At 50.0% G+C, this 23888-nt stretch overlaps 1 protein-coding gene across 1 annotated transcript in view; it reads right to left on the reverse strand.

Annotated features, from left to right (window-relative positions):
* CAPN8 (calpain 8) overlaps positions 1-23888 on the reverse strand; it is a 64893-nt gene that overhangs the window by 21226 nt on the left and 19779 nt on the right. The window contains 9 exon segments of the mRNA XM_024130589.1: positions 1938-2021; positions 2023-2114; positions 4819-4979; positions 5701-5775; positions 8441-8526; positions 10621-10704; positions 11747-11915; positions 12748-12881; positions 13390-13508. Coding sequence (XP_023986357.1) covers positions 1938-2021; positions 2023-2114; positions 4819-4979; positions 5701-5775; positions 8441-8526; positions 10621-10704; positions 11747-11915; positions 12748-12881; positions 13390-13508 — 1004 coding nt within the window.

Raw genomic sequence — 23888 nt, forward strand, 5'->3', positions numbered from 1 at the left:
ACAGTTAAAGCCAGAAGAGGCAGTTCCAGGGGTCAGAGAACGGTACCCCCTGCAATCCCTACATGCCCTCTCTCCAACACCAGGTACTTTCCACAAGCCCAGGCACAGACACTCCCTACAGGGCTGTACACCTTCCTCACCCTAACGTTAAAGTGGCTGTGTTCACAGATGTCATGCTCTAACTTATATGCCTCTGGCTATAAGAAGAAGGTCCACGGCTCACATACATGGGGTTATTTTATAAGCAGCTGTAAACTAATGCCTGAAAAATTGACTTGCCATATATATTATTTACAAGAGCAAACGCCATGCCCACAAAGCTATTTCCGTGTGTTAGCTCACGTCCCTTTGAAAGAATGCTTTGTTGATCTGGTTATAGAAGGTAGAGCTGGTGGATGAAGAGCTGGTGGCCACAGTCCCCATTCAGCCCACCCTTTGGCCATGCCCGCCTCCTGCCTGCTCTCCCAAACTGTCACTTCCTCTCCAGCTGTCAAGAAGCACATGGTGTCCCCTATGGCTGCAATGTTCTCCCTCGTCCACCTTTGAAATCCAGCTCATTTTTTGACGCCCTGATCAAATTCTCCTCCTCCACGAAGCTGTCCATCTCTGAGGAGACCTCAGCTCACCGTGTTGGTCCCCGTCATAGCAGATCTGACCTGCCCAGTAGTTAGTGGAGTGTGTATGTGGTTTTCCCCTCTAGATTGTGAGCACCCTGAGGTCAATAACCTCGTGCTCTTCCTCTGGATCTCAGCTTTCAGCACTGGCACCTGGCACGTGGCAAATACGCACTAAAGAAGTGTTGAATTGATATGCATAGGGTAAGTGCTTTCTTGTTTTTTTTTATCCCTATAAGCAAAAAATCTGTTTTGGTGCTACTTACATCCTAGGTGGGGATGGAAGGGATAAGCTGGAGTAGAATTGGAGCCTATTTATTTGCAATACTTTTCTCCAGCCATCAAGCTGCAATTATTTTCCAACTCCCATTCCTGCAACACAAAATACTCACACATACACACACACACTAAACTCTAAAGCTCTAAGTTCCAAAATAAGAGAAAGAAAGGGGCTGGAGGTCACATGAGCTTGACAATTGCACTTTTCCTTACTGGTTTCTTATAACAGTACTTCTTTTTCATGCACTTATGTATACTGAGATGTTGGGCTTCCAGCCAGCTCTTGGTGTTTCTGATTAGAATTGTATTTTTCCCAAGAAATTCACTTTTAACAAAATTCTATAAAAACAACCACCACGAATCCCTCCGGAATTCGTTATAAAAAGTCTTTGCCTATGTAAAATAAGTGGATTCCAATTTGATCCTGGCTAGGCTTGTCAAGACCCAGAGGTCTTGCTTTAACCTATTTGTCAGGCTGCGAAATCTATAGAGGGGTGGTTACAGGGCAAACTGGGGTATTGAGCCACGCACTGCAGCCTGAGCCCTGAGCCAGCTGTGACCTTCAGTCCAGAGACACCAGAACTGAAAATGACCTGGGGCTCCTTTCACCCCAGCCCACGCCTTGTGTGTCCCAACAAGTGTTTCAAGGTTGCCCAGGGAGAAAGAGGATTTGTCTTTGGCTCCCTTCCCCCACTCTGTGATGTCCTCATACTCCTGTGTCACCTTCTTGGCCCCTGTCCCCTGAGAAGCCTATACCTGGAGAGAGTCTAATAAGTGTAGTTACACTGAACCCTCAATGACAGACAAAGCTTAATGAATTACACGTCTCAGTGTTAACAGTAGAGATTTAAGCCAGAGGAATGAATCTCTAACTGTGGAATTCAGGCCTCAGTAAGGCCACTGGGGGAGGCATTTTGGGGAGCAAGGAAAATGCTTGATTAGGGACATCCAAACAATAAGAAAGATTCGCTTCAATTGCTGGCCAAAATATTCTGACCAAAGACATCAGGCGTGCCGTGACGGCTGACCCCAGCTCCAGAGTACCTTGTAGACAGCATAGCCGATGCTGAGCATGCCCTGTCCCATCCTCTTCTGTCGCCTGTGACTCTTCTGCATCAGCCCCAGCAGCAACCGCGCAGCAGGGTTCACCAATGCCCTCCTCCTGGTGGTCGTCTACCTCATTCAAACAGATTTTGAACTGGGGATTCGTCCAGTAAGTGGCTAGAAGTCACCCAGGAGATGGTGGCTCCCCCCAGGAGGGGTAAGGAGATCTGGAAAAATAGAATATGAAAGGAAGGAATTTTGATCATCCCAAGGAAAGCATAACTCTGGCCAAACTGTGACGGGTAAGCAGGCCTTGGCAAGTTTGCTTTACAAGGTGGTCAGCATTTCCTCCTATCTCCCTACCCCACCCACATACCAGCACGCACACCCCACAGCATGTGGAAACTTTACACTTGTCCACTTGATCAACCAGGGCCCAGATATACTTGACGGGATATTCAAGGTCCCGTGGTCTCAGGGCTACACTGGGTCCCCCTGGGAAGGAAACTCCAAGTCTTCTGGGGAAATGATTAACATCTCCTTGTTCTCAGCCTGCGAAGAACTGGCCTGTGAAGATGGACCCATCTCCTGGAGGAAGGAGGTCTCTGGGAGAAAAAGCAGGTCCCTGAAACAGATGAGGACAAAGTCCAGCAAAGACTAGCTACCAAGGAGGCCTCTCCTGACAGACTATAAAAAGATGATCACTCTTGCCCCCTGGGAAGCCTGTCTGATGGGCCCCTGCTTCAGATCACAGCCCAAAACAGCCATGATTGCTGGTTCTCTGTCCATTGATCCAGGGGCCCCAGTAGATGGCTCAGCATTGCAGCCAGTGATGAGACACTCCCTCAAGAGTACGTCACTTAATAATGCCCAAGGAATAATAATTGGCAATTAAGAAGCATGCCTGCCATACCACCCATGGATATTTTAAAACACTGCTTCATTTCAAATATGACCTTAAAAAAAAAAAATCTCTCCAAATAGTGACTGTACAAGCCAAGGCACAGAGAGGGCAAATGGGTCATCCAGGGGCACACAGCAATTCTATGACAGACTCAAGTGGCAGAGTATGATTGAGGAAGATAGGCTTGACAGCCATCTCCATGCCAGGGCCTCAATAATTTCAATAATGATGTGCCCTGGGGGAAGAAAGGGGTGGGGGAAGGAGGGAGTGCTTAGCTACTCTAGATAAGGGTCCAACCTGATACAATAACAAGGCGTTCACAGGTGACCAAGAGCCACTGGTTATTATATTTTCTTAACAATAAAATTACTTATTCAATTCCACCTTCCCAGAACTTCCACTTCCAGATTTTTTTTTAATCTAAGGCACAAGTGTGTAGATTTTAAAACAAAATATCTGTCGATTCCAGAGGAGCCAGAGACAATTCTGTAATCTTCTATACTTACATCATTACCAAAGGGCAGGAACAGTCCACCTCTTCCCGACAGCTAGCTGGCGGCACAGATGGGGTAGCAATTTCGTGCAGACAGATACCTTAGGCACCCCCTACAATTCCGAGCTCCCAAAATGATCCATGCAAATTTCCTACACATTTTCTAAGAGCTTGCTAATGGTGAGCATATTTTAATTTCTCCCAAATGCAACATTACTGCGATCCCTACATTTTTTGTTGACTCCTTAACAGAGCTAGAAGAAGAAAATGGGTCATAAAAAGAACACATCCCATTTGTATAACACTACACCATTTACAAAGCGCTTCCGAAGGTGGGTATTATCCCTCCACTTTGACGATTGGGAAATTGAAGCTCAGAACAGGGAAACGACCCTCCCAGGGTCCCAGAGCTGTCGCACCGGGCATCTGAGCGACAATGGCAGGAAAGGACCACCCTCCTTCCATCTCCACCATCAGAAATGGGAGCTCGGGTTGGATGGGGGTAATGAAGAAGAGACCCGGTCAGGACCCAGGACTGCACCCACATGGGATTTTATTCTAATGCTGCTTCCACGCCCTGAGCACAGGCCTGCAATGAGCTCTGTCGTGAGAACAAGGCCCAATGCTTACAAGTCGAAGTCGGTTAACAATGTCAACATCAGACCAGGAGGGACATGGGGCCTGGGGAGGTGGGAAGTGGAGAGGGTGGGTTTTGCTTTCTTTCATTTCTCCTTAGAGATGTGGGGTTGTTTTTCGGAGTTTCTTCCTCTGGTGCTGCCTCAGCTGATTCAACCTAGGAGGAGCCTATATGTGTAGATATTAGTGGTCTCCCACGAACAGGGAAGGCTTCCCACCTTTAACAAGACGAGAGCCCGGGTTAGTGCAGAGGCAGCGGTTTGCGCCAGACTATCCCTACCAGGGAGGGAGTTCTGATGACGACCAGGGGAGCGGACAGTGGCCACCCCTGACGCAGGCTGTCTGACTCAGGGGCAAACAAAGCAGAATGGCCGCTTGGATGGATGCGGTCTACTGATACAGTGATGCCGAAGCCGTGTCCCTCTAGCACACCATTAGCCACTGTCCCAGGGCGCAGTGGGCCGGTTGCCAGCCAGCCGGGCCACATGGGGATGGAGGAAGCCCCAGAGAAAAACAAGAGGCCTCGGTGCAGGGTGACAAGAGCATGGTTAGTACGAAGAAGAACGGCCTTGGGGGGCAGGGGGCAGGTGGGTGAAGCAGAGACAGTCTGAACACACAGACGCTGAAGAATGATGTTACCTGAGATCAGGCCCCGGGTGAACGGCTGCGGAGCCACCACCTACCACTGCTGCCCTGGCCTCCAAGCCCCAGAAAGAAGCTGGGCCACCAAGGGGTGCCAGGAGCCAGAGAACAGAGTGCAAAGGCACTGTCCCAGGATTAACACATAAGGGTGCCCAGCTCTGGGAGGACAAGCCAGAAGAAGGTGAGCGCGGCAGCTCCCGCCTCACCTGGGTAGTTCTGGCAGCCGCCGGCAGTGGAGCCCCATATCCAGCACCCGTTGAGCAGAATCAGGTTCCACTTGTGCACCTCCGCGCTGCTCAGGGAGTCCAGGGACGGGGTGCAGATCCCTAGCCGAGAGAACTGCCTCAAGAAATCCGAAAAAGACATCCTGGGGGCAGAGGGGCAGGTGGGCTCTCAGTCGAGAGAGCTGGGCTGGCGAAGTGATGGAACGCATGCCCCCGGGCACGGGACAGACCGAAGGCCGTGGGCTAGCTCGAATCTTTTCTGCAGCCCACTGTACAGATATGCAGGGGTCATTGACCACACTCCTCACTATTGTTACTGTCTCCATTTTTCTTAGAGAACCCCCTCTCATAACTAACCAACCAGGCAAAGAGACGAAACCATAAACTGGAGAGACCCTGGCAGGTAAATTGAACCAATCCACCATCTCCAAGTTCCCTCCTGTTTACGTCTAACTGGTGTTAAAGTTGGAGCCTAGAGATGGCCCCTAAACCACGTCATAGTCTTAGCGGTGTCCCTATTATCTTCCTTAGCCCATGAGTGAAGGAAGTTATCTTATTTTGATGCTATGCTAAATCTTGGACTTAAGAGATAGGAACGGTGCTCCTATTTCACTGGAAAGATATGGAAACTGCGGAAGACAAGCTGATAGCTAATCCGTGTTGAGGCCCAGCTATCTTGGTTTCAATGCTTTAGACGTACTGGTACGGAGGTAGAACTACTCTGGGGTAAAAGGGGGAGGAGAAAGAAGCCCTCCTGGCTGGGAACCGTGTTGAATTCCTGGAACACCTAGAGAGAGCTGCCCACCTGTGAACCAGGAGTGGACCCACAACTAAGGGGACAGCACTCCCGCAGGTGACTCTCACCAGAACTCTCCATCCTCAGTTTTCTTGTCCAGCTTTTCTTTCTGCCTGGGATCTATGTAATTCCACGCTGGTGCACTGGGAAAGAAAGAACACAATTTAAAGTTTTTTTTACAGGAAGCAGAGGTGATCATTCCTGAAGGGTTTGCTGCAGTGCAAGCTGTTTACTGCCGCTCAACTTCCCCCTGAGAAATGGGGAATACCGAAATGACAGCCAGGGGTGGGAAGGGGGGAAGGGACGGGACTCCACGGGCGCTAGCAGGGTGACCCCAGCCATGCAGCAGGAACACTGCGCCATGGCTTCGCTCTAAGTTCACTCTCCAGGCAAGTTTTACATTCATGTCTGATTCAGCCCCCCAGGCCCTGATCACAGGCCTGGGCAAGTCCAAGGCAGGAGCTGTGAGAATGGCCGTCACAGGCCACTCCACCCCTTCTCAGTTGGTGAGACGTCCTTCTGACTTATCCATCAGTCTGAAGTGAAGATACTGTGAGAGGGTCTGAGCATCTCTGGGCACATGAACATGGTCCCCTTCCTGAGCCTGCAAAATGACAACCAGGCCCAGTTTTGTGACAATTTCCATGAAGTAATGTCACCCTGTGAGGCCTCCTGCTGGCGGCCTTTCCATGGCAATACCCATATAATTTGTTGAAATGCCATTTCCAGCTACCTGACCTTTAAGAAGTTAGGTTTTCCTGAAATATGTATGCAGCGCTAAATAACTGAGCAGTATCTAGATCCATCTTTAAAAAAATCCCTTCCCTGATTGCTTTCAGCAAAATGTGAAGACCTCCCCGTCGCTGCATAAAAGCTGGGACATACCCAAGCCCAGCCTCTTCCTCCAGGAGGGCTCTCAGGACCCCTAGGGATCAGGGAGGGGAGCACCCAGGGCCTATTTAGTTCATGGAAATAGTCATTGGATCAGACCAAACCTCAGGGGCTTCCCTGGTGGCGTAGTGGTTGAGAATCCACCTGCCAGTGCAGGGGACACGGGTTCGATCCCTGGTCCAGGAAGATCCCACATGCTGCAGAGCAACTAAGCCCGTGCGCCACAACTACTGAGCACACGTGCCACAACTACTGAAGCCCGCACGCCTAGAGCCCGTGCTCCACAACAAAAGAAGCCACCGCAATGATAAGCCCCCACACTGCCACGAAGAGTAGCCCCCGCGCGCCACAACTAGAGAGAGCCCGCGCGCAGCAACGAAGACCCAACACAGCCAAAAATAAATAAATAAATAAAATAAATTTTTTTTTTTTTTTAAAAAGAGCCAAACCTCAGAATGTGCTTGTTATAAACAAAGATTAGGGGACTAGCTGGAGAATATGAGATCTGACCTAAATCTCCCAGTTAGTTTTTTGAAACTTAAAAAAAAAAAAAAGTTCTAATTTAAAGACATTGGGCTGAGACTAGGGATGTTACCTCAGAGATGCAGCACCCTCCTCCCCCAGCAGCCACGCATAAATACCCCCGGCTGCGTCTCCAGATGCAGCCTTTGGGGCTTGCCTGTGACCACCTCACACCCGTGGACCTGCCCCAGCCTGTTAGGGACTGAGCAGCATCGGGGAAAGGAGATAAAGTCACATAAGCCCCGTAAGCAGCTTGGGAAGCAGCTGCTGCTTAAAATGGCCGAAACTGGGGTTTCAATTTCATTCAGCCATGACATCCTTTGGGGGCAGTTTTCAGAACTAAGGTTTGGGGTTTTGCTCCATCATAGGCAGGAGAATGAAAAATCTTTAATATAAGAGGTGATCCATGGCCCTGGGGACGTGTTTCTTCATGACACAAACCTCAAGGGAAGTACCAGTTACGAGCACTAATGATGTGTGATTAGTTCATAAATGTAGTAAAGTTCCCTTCCAAAGCCCTGGTGGCATCATGCGGTGTGGACAGCACGTATGAGGTACATACGAGGCTTAAGGATGTGCTGGTGGGGTGGGGGGTGAGATGTTATTATGACCATTCCCACTCCTGGTGGCTCTTCACCAGTGACACTGGCCAATTCTCCACCCTTCCCCAGCGCCGACCTGCCTCCCCCGTGCCAGCAGTGCTAACTAGGATGGAAACTGGGCCATGCCCTCTCCATCCTCCCGTACCACGGTGGCATCGATTCCAGGGCACAGCTGTCCCAGGACACCACAGGAAGCCTCTGTGTCCAGGCACCATCTCTGACCGGCTGCCACTCTCCACTGGGAGAGGTCTGGGCCCCTCCGTTCATTAACGGCTTTGTCGGGAGAGATCAACACCCACCCGTAATGAGCTCTGGGGGAGCGGGCGCCACTCCCATTCGTCCTCTCTGCCTCTGGCGGCCAGTGGCTCCTAGGATCCAGTTCCTCTTTCCAGGCACGTTTCTTCTTGACGCTGAGGGGTTTGGCCTTTGTCAGAGTGACCATGCTTTGTGGAGTGGAAAGAATCCGATGGAGAGTGATGGGTCTCGCCTTTGGATGACTGCGGTGGTAGGTAGAAAACAAGCCAACCCTCCGGCGCTCAGCAAAATTCCACTGAGCTGTCAAACTTGCAAATGCCAAAGCAGAGCAAGGAATCGAAGACTACAGCTGAGTGGTTTTTGTCTGGCTTTTCCCCACCTGGAACCATCGAACAGTCTTTTCTGAACGGGCTCTGTGGTTTGTGGACGGAAAGTGCCGCCGAGGGTACGCCACTGTGGGTCTCACGGTCACTGCGTGTTTTGCATGATGCTTTCCCGCAGAGGAGGTGAGAACGGACGGAGGGAGGAAAGAACCTACTCATCGCTCCAGGCCCCCAGCCATTCCACTTTGCCCCACGGGCTCTGGAGTCTCATCAGCTTCTCTGGATGGCCCCGGAAATCCACCTGCAAGGGCCACAGACAAAGGCAACTGAATCACCGCGCATACCCCTGCTGCCCTGCGTTCATGTCCTCGCCTGAGAGAACTTGCATTCAAACGCCCCTAAACAACCACTTATATTTTCTTTTAACACATGTTTTCAAGCCTTAGCTAACTACTCTATTTTCCACAATCTGGTTGACTCAATAGTAAGTCCAGCATAAAAACAAGTGTCTATCTGCTTTAACTTGGATTAAAATTTGATAGTTGACTAAGACTGACTCAGTTCTTAATATGTGAGACCTATTGACAATCAGTGCCCGCCAACAAATACTAAGACCAGAGCAGTTAGCATTTTTTGAGCAGGTAGTATGAACTAGGCATGGAGCTGGGCAGTTCAGATGCATTATCACCTCATTTAAACCTCACCACAATCCTATAAACTGGGTGCTGTTATTATCTTCATTTTCATCTCTCTCAAAACTCTGAGACCCAGAGAGAGTAGATATATGTATATGTATAACTGATTCACTTTGCTGTACACCTGAAACTAACACAACATTGTAAATCAACTATACTCCAATAAAAATTTAAAAAAACAAACAAGCAAACAAAAAAACCTCTGAGACCCAGCCAGAGGGGTTGAGTTATCCAAGATTACCTAGTTAGTAAGTAGTAGATGGAGGACAGGCACCCAGGCAGTCTGTCTCAAAGCCCATAGTGGGAAATCCATACATCCACCTTCCCCTATTATCTATGGAACACTCACCGGGAGCCCCCATGTGTGCCTTTGCATACACGTGCAAACACGACGGACTGTTCTGTCTTCAGTGTCTGACCTTCTTTTGTATCCTCTGTCAAGCCCTCACCCAGTGTTTACATATACGTGCTCAATTCATATTTGGGAACTGACTTCATTAAAGAGTGTATTTGTGAAACACAAACACACGTAGTGAACATTCATGCCTTTTTAATAAATAACAAAAACTGAGACAACCAGTGCGTTTCCTTTTTTGCCTTGGCCATCAGGAAACCCAAAACAAAATTAATTTCTCAACTGGAGTACTGTCTTTAGCCTAGATTGTCTGGTGTATTTTACCTTTGTTGTATGTTTTATTGTGTCTATGCTTTTCATTGTAAACCACTGCACATCCTTTTTGGAGGTGAGCAGACAGTAAATAGAAATAAAGAAAAGTTCAGCCCATGCTTTCTCGTTGGGTTGGAACGTAAGGAATACTTGCGTTCCTTCCCACTATCACACCCCACCTTGAAAGTTGGGGCAGGTTTTACTGCCTTTTTCTCTTTGGAGATCCTATGGGTTTCCACTGCTTTACCTGTACAAACATACTTTTTTTTTTTTTTGCCATATAACATTCAGTAAGATATACTTTTTTAATGCTTTTCTTTTTTTTTCAAGTTATTTATTTTATCTATTTATTTTTGGCTGCATTGGGTCTTCGAAGCTGTGCACAGGCTTTCTCTAGTTGCGGAGAGCGGGGGCTACTCTTCGTTGCGGTATGCAGGCTTCTCATTGTGGTGGCTTCTCTTTTTGCGGAGCACGGGCTCTAGTGCTCAGGCTCAGTAGTTGTGGCAGATGGGCTCAGTAGTTGTGGCTCACGGGCTGTAGAGCACAGGCTCAGTAGTTGTGGCACATGGGCTTAGTTGCTCCGCGGCATGTGGGATCTTCCCGGACCAGGGCTCAAACCTTTGTCCCCTGCATTGGCAGGCGGATTCTTAACCACTGTACCACCAGGGAAGCCCAAACACCCTTCTTAGAATGAGTGTAGATCTAACTGACAATTTCTACAACTTTCCTCCAAAACTTCGTCCCTCTTCCAGGCCACATCTCAGAGGATAGCCTGCATTTAGTTAGAACCCATAGAGCTGAAGCTCAAAGAGGTTACGTTATCCATCTCTGAGTGGGTAAGAGGTAGGGGGGCCCTTGTAATAAGCAAGAGCTGAGTGTGGGTCAGTGCCAGGGGCTCTGTGCCACCAGAGATGCTGCACCAGCAGGGCAGGGAAGGGCTAGGTGGTGATTCCCTCTCTTCCTCTCAGGGATGCCAGGGATTTACGGTAGTATGATTACGCATTGCCCTTCTGTCTCCCCATGCCCAATTTACCTCTTCGACTCCAGTGACAGAGTATGCGTGACTCTTAACCAGCTTCAGGCTGGTGATGGCTTCTGCTGCAGCTGCACTGGAGACCTGAGTTGAGAGTAAAGTCCACTCAGAGTGTCTGACCCTGACCTTGTTGGGGCCAGTCCTACAATGCTTTCCAAGGACATGCTACACAGCCACAGGGCCCCAGTGCAGGGCTGGGGTGGGGGGGCAGGCACAGCAATTAACCACAGGTAAATAGAGCTCTCTCCATCCAAACCCTCTTTGATCAGGCCTGCCTGCCAGTCCTGGAGTATGACTTACCAGCCTTTGAAATGACACAGGAAGCGGGAAGCCATTTATTCTCCAAGAAGGACCCCATGCTGCCTGCAAAAGACTAATTATCCATGACAGTTGTCTGGACTGGCCCTGGTTCACCAGTGGCGGTGGGTGTCCCCAGGGTCCCTCCTCAACAGCCCCTCCCTCTCCCCAGACCCCACATCACTTCTCCACCAAAAATACACATATCTTGCTGGGGTTTTTATAGGGAGGAGAAAGGGGGATTGCTCTTGCTTTGTCATTCACGTGTGTGAGATCACCAGGTAAGGGTCGAGAGAAGGAGAAAGCGCAGGTGAGGGGCAGGTGACAGCAGAGCACGTGGCTGGTGGCCTCCAGGCTCTGGTCTACACACTACCTTGGAACCGCATACAGCCAGCCCCCAGCCAGGGCACCACCCCTGGTTCAGAACCTCTTCCCTTTTCTTCAGTGGTCTCAAGGCCCATCATGTATTGTCAATCACCATATTTGTTTTCCAAAATCCCAAGATTACTTAGCAAGAGGGGGTAGCAAATGTAGGGCCCAGGATCCAGGGATCAAGTCTGCATTCTTAGGGCAATTCCTGCAGTACTAACGGGGTTTAACACTTAGAACTCCTATGGTTTCTGAGTTTATGAGACCAACTCCAGTTCCTACCCATTAATTAGGTCTTCCCACCGGCTCCCACGTGCTAGGGACAATATGTCACAGGACTTGCCCTGTAAGTCCTAGACTCTGCTCTGGCCCAAAGCCTTCCCAGCCTCTAGCCCCTGTCCGGTTCCTTCCCTACCACACATGGGGGGTGGGGCAGCAAAGAGAAACCGTCCCGGCTCACATCAGTGGAGCAGGCCAGCAGAGACCCTGCTCGGAGGGCCTTCCAGATGATCTGAAACAGACTGGCTGGTGGCTTCTTCAGCTCATAAAACTCAGAGATGCCACCTGTGAAATCCTCAAACCCCTCCACTGTGGACCCTCCAGCGAGAGCCTCATAAGAACTGTTGAGCCTGTTGGAAAAAAAAAAAAAATACGTGCATCATCCAGAGCCATTAGCAACCCCAGCGAGGGGACCACATGGGATGGGGTAGGTAGGACATGGTGTGGTCTGGAAGGTACAGGAGGGCCTTTGCCAATTCTGTCTGTGGGCCAGGGAGGGGCTTAGGCACAGTTTCACGTGGCCAGCTCAGCACTTTTCCAGGAGCAAATCTCAGATCACCTCTCACCAAGCCATGTGCTCTTTTAAAAACCAAAGTGCAATCTTTCCAGAGCTGACCTTGGCTTCTTGGGTTTCTGGGGGTTGGGGGCAAGGCTAGGGATGAGGGGGACCCTCCCTCAAAGCTGAGAGGCATCCCTTGGGGTTTGCTTTGGGAATAGGGCTGGGAAGGAACAGGGGTTGCACAAAAGGGTACCAGACAATGAAACTAATTCCAAGAACCCCAAAGAAGACTTTGCACATTGAATGCCAGTGCGGAGGATGACTCCCAGGCAGAGGGTAGAGACTTGGATGAGTTGGGGATCTAAGCACATTTGCTTTCTTCTTCTTCTTTGTCATTCTTTTAAAAATTCACATTGACCTAAGAACTGACCCGGGGGTTTGAAAGAGGACAAAGCTGAGACACCAAGAAGCTAAGTGGTGGTCCCAATGCACTCATTCATGTGGGACAGAGCTGAGCTTTTAACTTGTAGCCCAAACTTCTGTTTCTCTTAGTTACGGAGGGGTACTTCACACTGGGTGCAGGGGCTGGGAGCGATGGGCTTGGCACCCAGAGTCTGGGGAGGGGCAGGTAACATCCTCCAAGGAGACTGCGGAGCCCCCCAGCTCCTCCCCGCCCCACTTACTTGGCGTAGGCCTTCTCCAGCAGCGCGCTCCAGAACTCACTGCCCTCCTCGGAGTGCAGGAAGAGCAGCTCCCCGTCCTTGGTGGGCAGCCTGTCGTCCACCACCACCTCCACCCACCCTCCATATGGCCAGAACTGCGGGAGGGAAACACAGCGCCCATTCACAGGGATGAGCTGAGAGGCAGAGTCAGCGTCCTCAGGGGACCTCAGAAGGAGCGTCTGTGCTGATCGGTGTTCCAGCCTTGGACCTTTAATGAACTCCTTAAGAGCAGGATCTGTGTCTTACTTATCCGTGCCCATAGCAGATGCCAGCAAAAGCAGGAAACATCGAGTCCAGTGGCTGAGTAAACTTGCATCACGCAGTGGCAACAGTAATGCCACTAGGGCTCCCATCTCCTGACCCTCACTCCAAGGCGCCTTCCTCAAGGCCACACGGCCTGGGGGGAGACAGGAGGGGATGGACGTGTGGATGACTGGATGGACATGTTAAAGCGAAGTTTCTCAAACTCAAGCACGCATCAGAATCCCCTGGAGGGATTATTAAAACCTAGGCTACTGGGCCCCAAGCCCAGATTTCTGATTCTCGGCATGGGTCCCAAGACTATGGAAAGTAGTGTCAAGGGCTGCGAGCAAGGCAGGATACCTGAAAATGAAAGATTCCCCCGTAGTTCTCCTGGAAGTTCTGGTCCCTGGGCACCACGCGGTAAAGCAGCTCTTCATTCAAGGGGAGGGAGGCAATGGCCGCCAGAAGCCAGCAGTCACCTGCACCATGTCGTGGGGCACACACACTGGTCAGGCCAGGCCTGCAGGGTCCCTGCTTTCCCTGACCCTCACTGGCCCATTCAATCTGACTCCCTTCTGGGTCAGATAGTCTGGGACTCTTCTCCTCCAGTGTCTGAAGGTCCTGCTGCCTCCTTGGAAGTTCTCAGCTCCTCCCTTCCCCCCACCTGCCACATGCTGACCATTCCACATGTCCAAAGCTCTCAATCCGTGGAGTAGAAGGTGCAAAGAAAGAGAGGAAGAAGCAAAAATCATCCTCTTTGATTCCTTAATAACAACTTTAAGAAAACATGTGGTTGGAGGAAACACTGAAGCTATTTGGCCAGCTCAGGAAGCGCGCGCGCGCGTGTGTGTGTGTGTGTGTGTGTGTGTGTGTGTGTTCCTTGCTCCGCCTGGCCTTGGATAACGGAGAGTTGTCTCTTCGTGTCTGTTGGAGGACTGCCCTTTTATGTTTCAGAGCTCACCATGACAGCTTATAACACTCCTGAGATACTGATTAGCATGAAAAGATCATACTTTTAGTCAGAAGAAATAAAAGTCAAGAGAGGTTCAGAATGTTAGGGCTCAGTGTCGGTCACTTTGGAGATCCAAGTAAATGCAGAAGAAAACAGAAAACTGCTTTCCGTACAAGTCGGGACCCCCCAGACCCGAGCCCCTGAGCAGTACCTCCACGGAAGGCACCATTATCCCCCGTGGTGCCGACTTCAAAAGATTAAGCACAGCCCCAGACCCTTCACTGACCTTAGCATCTGTGGTGGATCTGTCATCCTGGAATGGATGTAAATTTGTCTCACATCTCATTTATAGGCTTCTTCTACAACAACCTCTGAGGTCTCAATGTCCTTACGTGTGCTGCTCATCATGTGAAGGAATAGTTCATCTTCCTGGCCCGACAGCTGCCTCTTCCCAGTTTCACTCCAGAGCCCTACCTCTAGGAGTTTAGGGTTTGGAGACAAGTTTCTCCCATTCCTATCCCAATCAAATGGCTCCAAAATCCAGCCTGTGTGTCTCAGCCTTCACCTTGTCCACACAAAAAAATCTGAATCTCTTCACTATATCTTCAGATAAAAGCCCCTTCAACCATTTAGAGAACCTCTGAGGACCTCGTCTAACTCTCTGTGTTCCTTCCACGCTGTGGTCCAAGCTGCACACATAGTCCAGGATGAACACACCACGGTTCTCTCAGACGTGGGCTGCCTGAGCAGGTAGTCAGTAAACTGTGACACAGGAACCCACCTCTGAGGATCCGTCATCTGCTCAGTACGGCTCCATCACCAGGTTATCCTAGAAAACCCTTTGCTCTATCTGCCCTCATCTCTCTCAACAGAGAGGCTCATGATTTGGTCCCAAATTAATTCCTTTCCCCGACCAGCCTCATATATTCTCTCCCTCTCCGTCTCTCACACGCAGTTACTTTTTGAAGAGCTTTTCTGACCCAGAAGCCAGCCCTGCTCCTGCCTTCTGCTTTCGCTGACAAACGCCCTCCTCCCAAGGGCAGTGGGCCCCCAGGTGGGGCCAGAGCCGGTAGCCGGAGGAGATAAGGGTTGGTACAGCAGGCACGGGACTGTGGCTTCTCACTAAAGAAGACTCAAGGGGGGCAGTACCTCATTCAAAGGCAACTTCCAAAGAGTGGATAAAATAACAGGTTTTTCTCCTCTCACTCCAGCCTTCTTCCTGGCAACACCTGTGATCACCTCTTTTCTCTGCTCAGAAATCTTCAACTTCCTCCATTGCTTAAGAACAAGATAAAAACTAACAGGGCATCAAGACCCTTCACAATATGCCTCCACCCTACTTCCCCAGCCTGCCTCCCACCGTCCGACCACCATGAGTCTGATCTCCAGTCGAACTCGGATCTGCACACACCACGCCCTGGTCTTTTCCAGCACACGCTTTCACTCATCCATCCCCTCGGCTTGTAGAGTCCTTGCTGCAACACCACCCCCTTTCCCCTCCTCCACTAAGCCTTCCCCGATGCCTCTCATCCTCCAGCCACAGGTCACCTCTTTTTCTCCGTGTTTCCCAAAGACCTTGTTTATACTTCTCTGTGCACAAGCTGCTTCCCAATCCAGTGCCTGACCCACCTGGGCGTCCCGTGTGCTCCCTCCTCAGAGCCCCCAGCACCTTCTTGGGCCACTTGAGCAAGACTGTGTCTGCAATCTCTTCCTGCAGAACAGGGATGTGGATTCCCCATCCCGGCATCCCCAGCAGGTGGCTGACACATAGTAGGGGCTCAATGACTGTTTGATGAATAAAAATAAATATGTGCAGAGAAAGACAAACATCATATGATATGTGGGCGTCCCGTGTGCTCCCTCCTCAGAGCCCCCAGCACCTTCTTGGGCCACTTGAACAAGACTGTGTCTGCAATCTCATCCTGCAGAACAGGGATGTGGATTCCCCATCCCGGCGTCCCCAGCAGGTGGCTGACACATAGTAGGGGCTCAATGACTGTTTGATGAATAAAAATAAATATGTGCAGAGAAAGACAAATATCATATATGTATCACTTATATGTGGAATCTAAAATATGATACAAATGAACTTATTTACAAAACAGAAACAGACTCACAGACACAGAAAACAAACTTATGGTTACCAAAGGGGGAAGGGGGGAGGGATAAATTAGGAGTTTGGGGTTAGCAGATACAAACTACTATATATAAAATAGATAAACAATTAGGTCCTATCATATAGCACAGGTAGGACAAGATGTTCGATATCTTGTAATAAACCATATTAGAAAAGAATATGAGAAAGAATATATATATATATATAAAACTGAATCACTTTGCTGTACACAAATATTGTAAATCAACTACACTTTAATAAAAAACGAAAAAGACTTTAAAAAATTATTTTTTCATCATCTTTTTAAAAAAGTATTCATTTATTTATTTACTTTTGGCTGCGTTGGGTCTTCACTGCTGCGCACGGGCTTCCTCTAGTTGCGGCGAGCGGGGGCTACTCTTCATTGCGGTGCCAGCATCAGGGGCCCCTGCCTCTAGAGCTCGGGGGTAGAGGGAGATAAGGGAAGACCACGGCGGAGGCGCAGGCCTCTGGGGAGGGGCAGGTGACTGGGCTGCAACCCTCCCTGCGACAGGCGGCCGGCCTCTCACTGAGATCAGAGCAGCACCTGCCCTCATGACGAGGTGCGGTCCTGGTTCTCTTCTGATACTGACGTTCTTGCTCCCACACAGCTGCTTCCAACAGCCCACCTGGAATATCCCTTAGACATTACAATTCAGGGCACGGACACAAAGTGTCCCTCGGTTGCTGACACCAAAAGGGGCTGCCCAGCTGGAAGAGAGGTTACCTTTCTCTTCATCTGCCTCACTGTTGCCATTTCCCAGGGTCCACCTGCCTCTCAGGGCCAACACAGAGCTGCAAGGAGATGCAGCGCGCGCACGGGCTTTGGGATGCCTGCCAGGGACTCCGTAACGTGTGCACGCACTGTCATCACAAAGATGCTTCCTCTAAGGCACGGATCCAATGAGCGTGTTCCTCTTCCGAGAGCTCTCTTGGGAAGACAGACATTTATGCCTTCGCTCAGAACATTTCAGGAACGTGTTTGGGGATCTGCCTGGATGCTTGTACACATTCATCACGTTCTCCTCCGTGTCCTCCGTGGACACACGGCTTGGACCTTGAGCATAAGTTTAATTTCCAAAGGCAACTGAGAGCCTTTTGGATCTAAGGTTGGTGGTGAATAAGGTGCACAGAAAAAGCTGGGAAAGAGTCTTGATGGACAATGCCCTCCTCTCCAGCCACTTTCCAGCAAGGGCGGGTCCCGGTTAGAGTGTTGGCTGACCAGGGAGCTGGAGGGGGAGGGTTTTGCGTCACTGACCTTACCGGGGGTCTGCGACCAGCTGAGCTTTGTTCTTCCTACTCCTTCTTCAGGTTATATATGTAATGGGTTTAACATTTATTAAAGTAACAAACTGATTAATTTTTGTACTCCACTGAAATAATGCTCCCCTCGATCTCCCCACCCACTGCATCAGCAGGCCTCAGGGCTTCTAGTAAACAGCAGGCAGACCCCAGCCACTACAATGAAGTCTTTGCTCTGTCAAAAACTCATTTTAAGCCAATCAAGAAATAATAATCCTGAGTCAGGTTTTCTTTAAAAAAATAATAACTCTAGGGCTTCCCTGGTGGCGCCGTGGTTGAGAGTCCGCCTGGCGATGCAGGGGACACGGGTTCGTGCCCCGATCCGGGAGGACCCCACGTGCCGCGGAGCGGCTGGGCCCGTGAGCCGTGGCCACTGAGCCTGCGCGTCCGGAGCCTGTGCTCCGCAACGGGAGAGGCCACAACAGTGAGAGGCCCACGTACCGCAAAAAAAAAAAAAAAAAAACCCTCTAAATTCAAAAATTCCATTTACATGTTATCAAAGCTTGATGATCTAAACACCTAGTGTTATGATAAACCCTAGGTAGCAAGAACTTGGGCTATGACTTAAGAGAATTTTCCAAACATGGGGGGGTGAGTGGACATGCTTCTGGACTACAGGCAGGAGAGAGGACGGGACAAAGGAGAAAAGGTCAGACATTGGAACTGCTTCCATGGCCACTCTTCCACCTTGAGGCTGAACAATGGCCAGAGCAGGAACAATAGTAAAACCACAGAGAGATTAAAGAGGAAGCCGAAGCCGAGAGGGTTTACGCCCTGCTTCCCCCGGGGGACATGGGAGCAGAATAAAAATGGCATCACGGAGTGCTCAGGTGGAGAGAAGGTGAGAGACGGTGGTAGAGAGCGCCCCCAAGTTTGCCTCTGCCGTCAGATAGGGACTGAGCTGAGGGCAGGGAGGAGAAGGCAGGTCAATCCCACCACAGAGCCCACGGCGACCGCGTGGCTCAGGGCCAGGCCCAAGGCGTGACAGCGCACTGCGTCGGGCCTCGGTCAGCCAGGGAAGGTCCACTGGAGCCCGACAGCACCAGCAGAACAGACCACACCACACGCTAGTCCCAGGAGACCAGTGGGACCCAGAGGACAGCAGCGGGCACCCGAGGGCCAGCCAATCTTCTCCCATAGGCTGGGGGACGTTCAGCCTTTCCTTCCATGCAGGCACTGTCCTGGGGAGGCCGGAGAGGGGCCGGCCTTGAAGAAGCAAGAAAGCCCCCAAATAGAGTGGCCGAGGAGGAATATTTATCCGAAAGAGACAAGAACCCGAAACAGGCAGAGGCAGAAAATATCTTTTATTGGCTTGTTGACGTCCCCCACCTCCGCCGCCCAACTCATGGTCAGTGCAGACCGGGGCTCCCAATCAAGCCGAGAGCAGTCGAGGAAGGTAAAGAATGCCATGATGATTGCACATCTGAATGGAACGCAAAGATTCTGACCTGCTAACGTGTGCTTGTTTTCCAAAAATCCATCTTTAATGTTTTGTCACAGCTGAGGCCTCCTTTGTCCCTTCTTCGCGGTAAGGCGGCCGCAGTGTTTCATACTCAGGCTTCTATTTTCGCTCAGCACATTAGTGCCAAGCAATCACCAAAGCCTCGCTCCTCCCCTCCCTCCCGTGGGTTAACCTGCCTTTTCCAGTCCTCGGCATTCAGTTCCTGCCTTTTTGACGACATTAAAACACATACACACACACACTTGCGGCCGTGCTGGCTTTGTTGACAGTTCCCATCTCTCAGGCTAGACTGAGAGCTGACTGGAGGCCCCAGCACAAAATGCTTCCCTGAACGAAGTCATGTAGGTAGCAAAGTGTCAGATGGGATCTGACAATTCATATCCTAATTACCAGCAAGAAAGTCTCATGGCTTAGCCCATTTTGCAGTTGATATCTCGAACAGGGAGAGATAAAACAGCATACATTAATACTGTATAAGACTAGAACCAGGGGCTTCCCTGGTGGCACAGTGGTTAAGAATCCACCTGCCAGTGCAGGGGACATGCGTTTGAGCTCTGGTCCGCGAAGATCCCACATGCCGCGGAGCAACTAAGCCTGTGTGCCACAACTACTGAACCTGCGTGCTACAACTACTGAGCCTGCGTGCTACAACTACTGAAGCCTGTGAGCCTAGAGCCCGCGCTCCACAACAAGAGAAGCCACCACAAGGAGAAGCCTGCGCACCACAGCGAAGAGCAGCCCCCGCTCGAGAAAGCCCTCGCGCAGCAACGAAAACCCAAAGCAGCCAAAAATAAATAAATAAATTAATTAATTAATTAATTAATTTTTTAAAAAAGAAATGTGACATTAAAAATTTAAAAAAAGACTAGAACCAAATTGAGAATTTAGAGCTACTGTCTTAGTTAATAAAGCTCCTGTAAGTTTGGGATTAGCAGATATACACTACTATTTATAAAATAGTTAGACAACAAGGACCTACCGTATAGAACAGGGAATTCTATTCAATATCTTGTAATAACCCATAACGGAAAAGAATCTGAAAAAGAGTATATATATATATATATATATATAACTGACTCACTTTGCTGTACAGCTGAAAACAACACAACATTGTAAATCAACTATACTTCAATTAAAAAAGGAAAAAATATTAAAACTAAAAAAAAATTAAATTAAAAAGCTCCTATAACATAGTGTATCCGGCTGGAGCAGGTTTCTCTAACTGAGCACTGCTGACACTTTGGTCTGGATAATTCTGTGGGCTCTCCTGTGCACTACAGATGTTCAACAGCACCCCTGGCCTCTACCCACTAGATGCCAGTAGCACCTGCCTCCCAGTGTGACAGCCTAAAATGACTCCAGACACTACCAAACATCTCCTGGGATGGAGGGTGAAGGATCATCCCCCCGCCACGAGACCTCATGAGCCAGAACATCCACAGTAAAATCAGGGGTTGAGGAAAGTCTGCACTGGAGGGAGGTTGGACGAAATGGCTTTGCATAAGTCTTCGGTTTTCAACAACTGCTCAGTATGAAAATGTCAGTGACGAGGATGATAGTGATGTTTCTTTAGTCTATTACTCCTAGAGTCTTCTGGGAACCACTTTCTGCTTCCCCTTTCCTTCTCTCACTCCTGTCTGCTCTGGTCAAAGAAAATTATAACAGCCAAAGGAAGGCTCTGACTCGCTCATCAAGGTCGGCACCCAAGCCAGAGGAGGGTGTCATCTTACCCAGCTTCCAACATTTGCTCGTCTCAAGACCTCGGGTGTAGCATGATTAGACTCAGGCGCACCCACCTGGATTTGGAAGAGTGACCATTTGACCCCCTGCGCACCCCTCTGAGCTATATCATTCTACCATTCCTCTTTCCCTGCAAATCATAGAGATGCCAGCCCTCACCTCCGCAAGCAGAGGCAAAGCTAGACAGTTCTGAACCTGGACGACATCATTTCCACTGGATGCCCCCAGCCCCCTTCCTGCAGCCAGCCTCCATCCCAGACACCCCCTCTGCCCTCTCCCCAGGCTTAGCCCTGGAGCACAGACATCTGGCTCCAGCTCTGCAGTGGCCTTTTGGCATCCTCAGGGCTCCTGTTTACTCTGAGATTATTGTTACCTGCCCCCCGCAAGCCACATCACTCCCTGGAGCGGTGCCTACCCAGGCTGGCCGGGCTGTGCACAGGGCGAGGGGAGTGAGGGACTCAGCCATGTTCACACCCCCTACATCCTAGCAGAACACTCCATTTACATTCCTGTCCTCTTCGAATCGTTTGTAAATCTCCCCTATCTCGTACCAGCCTCCAACAATCCTTGGAAAACATATGTTTGGGAGGTTCCCTTCCTTCAGGTTTGGGAAGTAGTTCTTATATGTCATCATCACTCACCAGCATTTAGCAATCACTGCTCATGTAGGACACTGGGACAAGAGCTATGTAAAAGACATGGTCCCTGCCCTCGGGGAGCCAACAAGCTTAGAAAAGTCAAAATAACATGGCCTTTGCCCTCAGAAAGCCCGGGTTTAAATCCTCAGGCCCTGACTTGTCTGCTGAGTGACCTGTAGCCAACCCTCAACTCTTACGATCCTGTTTTCTAATCTGTAAAATTGGTTTGTACCTCACAGTTTATTGTATAGGATCATTTAAGCAAAAAGGACTTATTTGCAACAAGAGAGATGTTTAAGAATATACATAAATATCAACCTCCAGTTGGAAGAGAGGACATCAGGACATAAAAAATATAAAAGATGCACATGGATGTACATGTAACAGCAGACATATTTTTAGGGGGCCTCTTGAGTATCTTGATTAATGGTCCCCTATGGGTAAGCCAGCTTCCCTCTACCGTGACCCCACTTGCCAATACAGCTTCAGGGAGAGCAGAGAGTGATGGGCAGGAAGAGGTGGGCTTCAAAAGTCCAGAGCAAGGAGGAGGGGTCCAAATGGGGTGAGGTGAGCCCAGAGGACAGGGCCTCTTGGACCCTCTCCAGGTGGGACTCAGAGAGAAAACCATCGTGGGGAGAAGTTCTGCACCAGAGAAGGCGTGGGCAGCCCCCACAGAATTAAGAGCCTGGTGAGCCGTGATGGACCGAGGTGCTTGGCTGACTCTCAAGAAACCCCCTGAGGTCCCCTGTGGCCTCAGCAAATAAAGGACAGAGGCCACCAGTGTGATGCCACCAGAAGGCAGGGCAGGAGGCAGACCAACCACCCCTCAGCAGACATGGCCAGTGCACAGGAGGCCCCATATGGCCATCTTGGGAAGGAGGGGACAGAGGAGAAGAATCTGGAAGACTAAAGAGTTACCCAAAATGGACCGAGTTACGCCAAAAACGACTGTTTCAACTACTGGGTTGGACAAAGTTTTAAGTTGAACTGGACTAAATTTAGTTAGCTCCCCACTTCCCTAGCCAGGGCTCCTGGGAAAGATGAAAGCAGTGTTAGATCAGACTTGTGCTAAGGGCCACACCCAGGGACTCCAGAGGAGCTGTCTGAGATGAGCTTTCAGAAAGTCTCCCACGGTAAGCGACACTTCTGCTCAGAAGGGACAATTCCAGTGGCCTCCCCGTATCCAGGGCTAAACAGGAGACTCAGCGTCTCCTGGACTAGTAGGTGGTGGTTCTCGGGCTCTGTCTGCAGTGGTCTCTTTCCCTCAGACAGACTCGGAGTCAAAGGAAACGTGTCTGGGAACAAGTCACACTCACAAGTCACGATGGACCCTGCTCTGCCCGGGTCCATTTAGCATTACTGCCTCCCGCCCTGAGTTACGTGTTAAGTGCCTGCTCTCTGCACCTTCTTGGAGCCTGCAGATGTACTCTGAGCTAATGGGCCGGGCATGCCTGGCCCCTGATAAATCCTGCCAAATCCCAAAGTAGCTTAATCCAATGCTTTTTGGGCCAGGTGCATTCTTACAAAATGGAGATGAGAACAAAAAGACACCCCAAGCTCAGCCCTTCACCCTCCAAGAATTTCCCTGAAATCACATAAGGCCCCCCCTTCGTCAGCATCCTCCCAGAAAGGAGAGTGCCTTCCTACATTTGAACCTCTCAGGCTCTGCACCGGGTAAAGGGGGCATTTAATCCCCACTTTCCAGATCCGTAAAGCTGAGGCCCTGAGCAGCTACTTGACGTCTCAAGGTCAGTCAGTGTCAGAGCCAGGTCTAGTGCAGCAGGATGATTAGCTTGCTGCCTTTCCACACCCTGCAGAGCCCTCGGAAGCCGAAGCAAATGGGATTATCCCCCTATATGAAATATTGCGCCCTAGACTCCTGGTCAAGATGATCATGAAGTTTCAGGAACCTTCTCGCCTCCCCTGAGACCACACACAGCTTCTCCTTAGCCTCTCCTCATCCCCACTTTAAATCTGCCTTCACTACTCCTCCCCCACCCCTCATTAACATTTGGTTCACCTTCTGACCTACCTCATCTAGTAGCAGCTACTTACATGGCAATAGCATAAAACAGTTGATACTTCTTGGAGCTGTTATAAAGATAAAAATGAGGTAATCTATGAAACTGCTTAGCTTGGTGCCCACTGCAGAGAAAAGCCTTCAATAAGCCTCCTATTGTTAGCAATTACCACCCAACACAAAACAATCAAATACACAGGGGAGCCCAAAGAAGCGAATCAGCCAACATTTATTGAGCATCTACTACTCTATAAGAAAACGAAAATGAAAATTATTCTAGGAAGTGGCAGGCCTCTCCATCCTGCTCCCACCCACCTGACCCCGCACGCCCCGCGCCACCCTGTTTCCTCTCTCAAGCATCACACAACTAGTTTCCCAGTTGCTCAAGCCTGGGAGTCATTTTGATTCCAAATTCCCCCCACTCCACTGCTATCTAACTGCTTCCTAAGTGCTTTTGACTTTATTCCTATATAGCACCCAAGTCCGGCTTCTCCTCTCTAACACCCCTACCACTGCTTTCTCTCCCACTAGGACTATAACGGACCATCTTTCCCCCAACATTCATTATCCAGGAGCTGTAATTAGGGGGCTGCAGAAAGAAGCAAACTTGC

This window comes from Physeter macrocephalus, chromosome 4, assembly GCF_002837175.3.
Source record: "Physeter macrocephalus isolate SW-GA chromosome 4, ASM283717v5, whole genome shotgun sequence".
NCBI classification, from domain to species: domain Eukaryota; kingdom Metazoa; phylum Chordata; class Mammalia; order Artiodactyla; family Physeteridae; genus Physeter; species Physeter macrocephalus.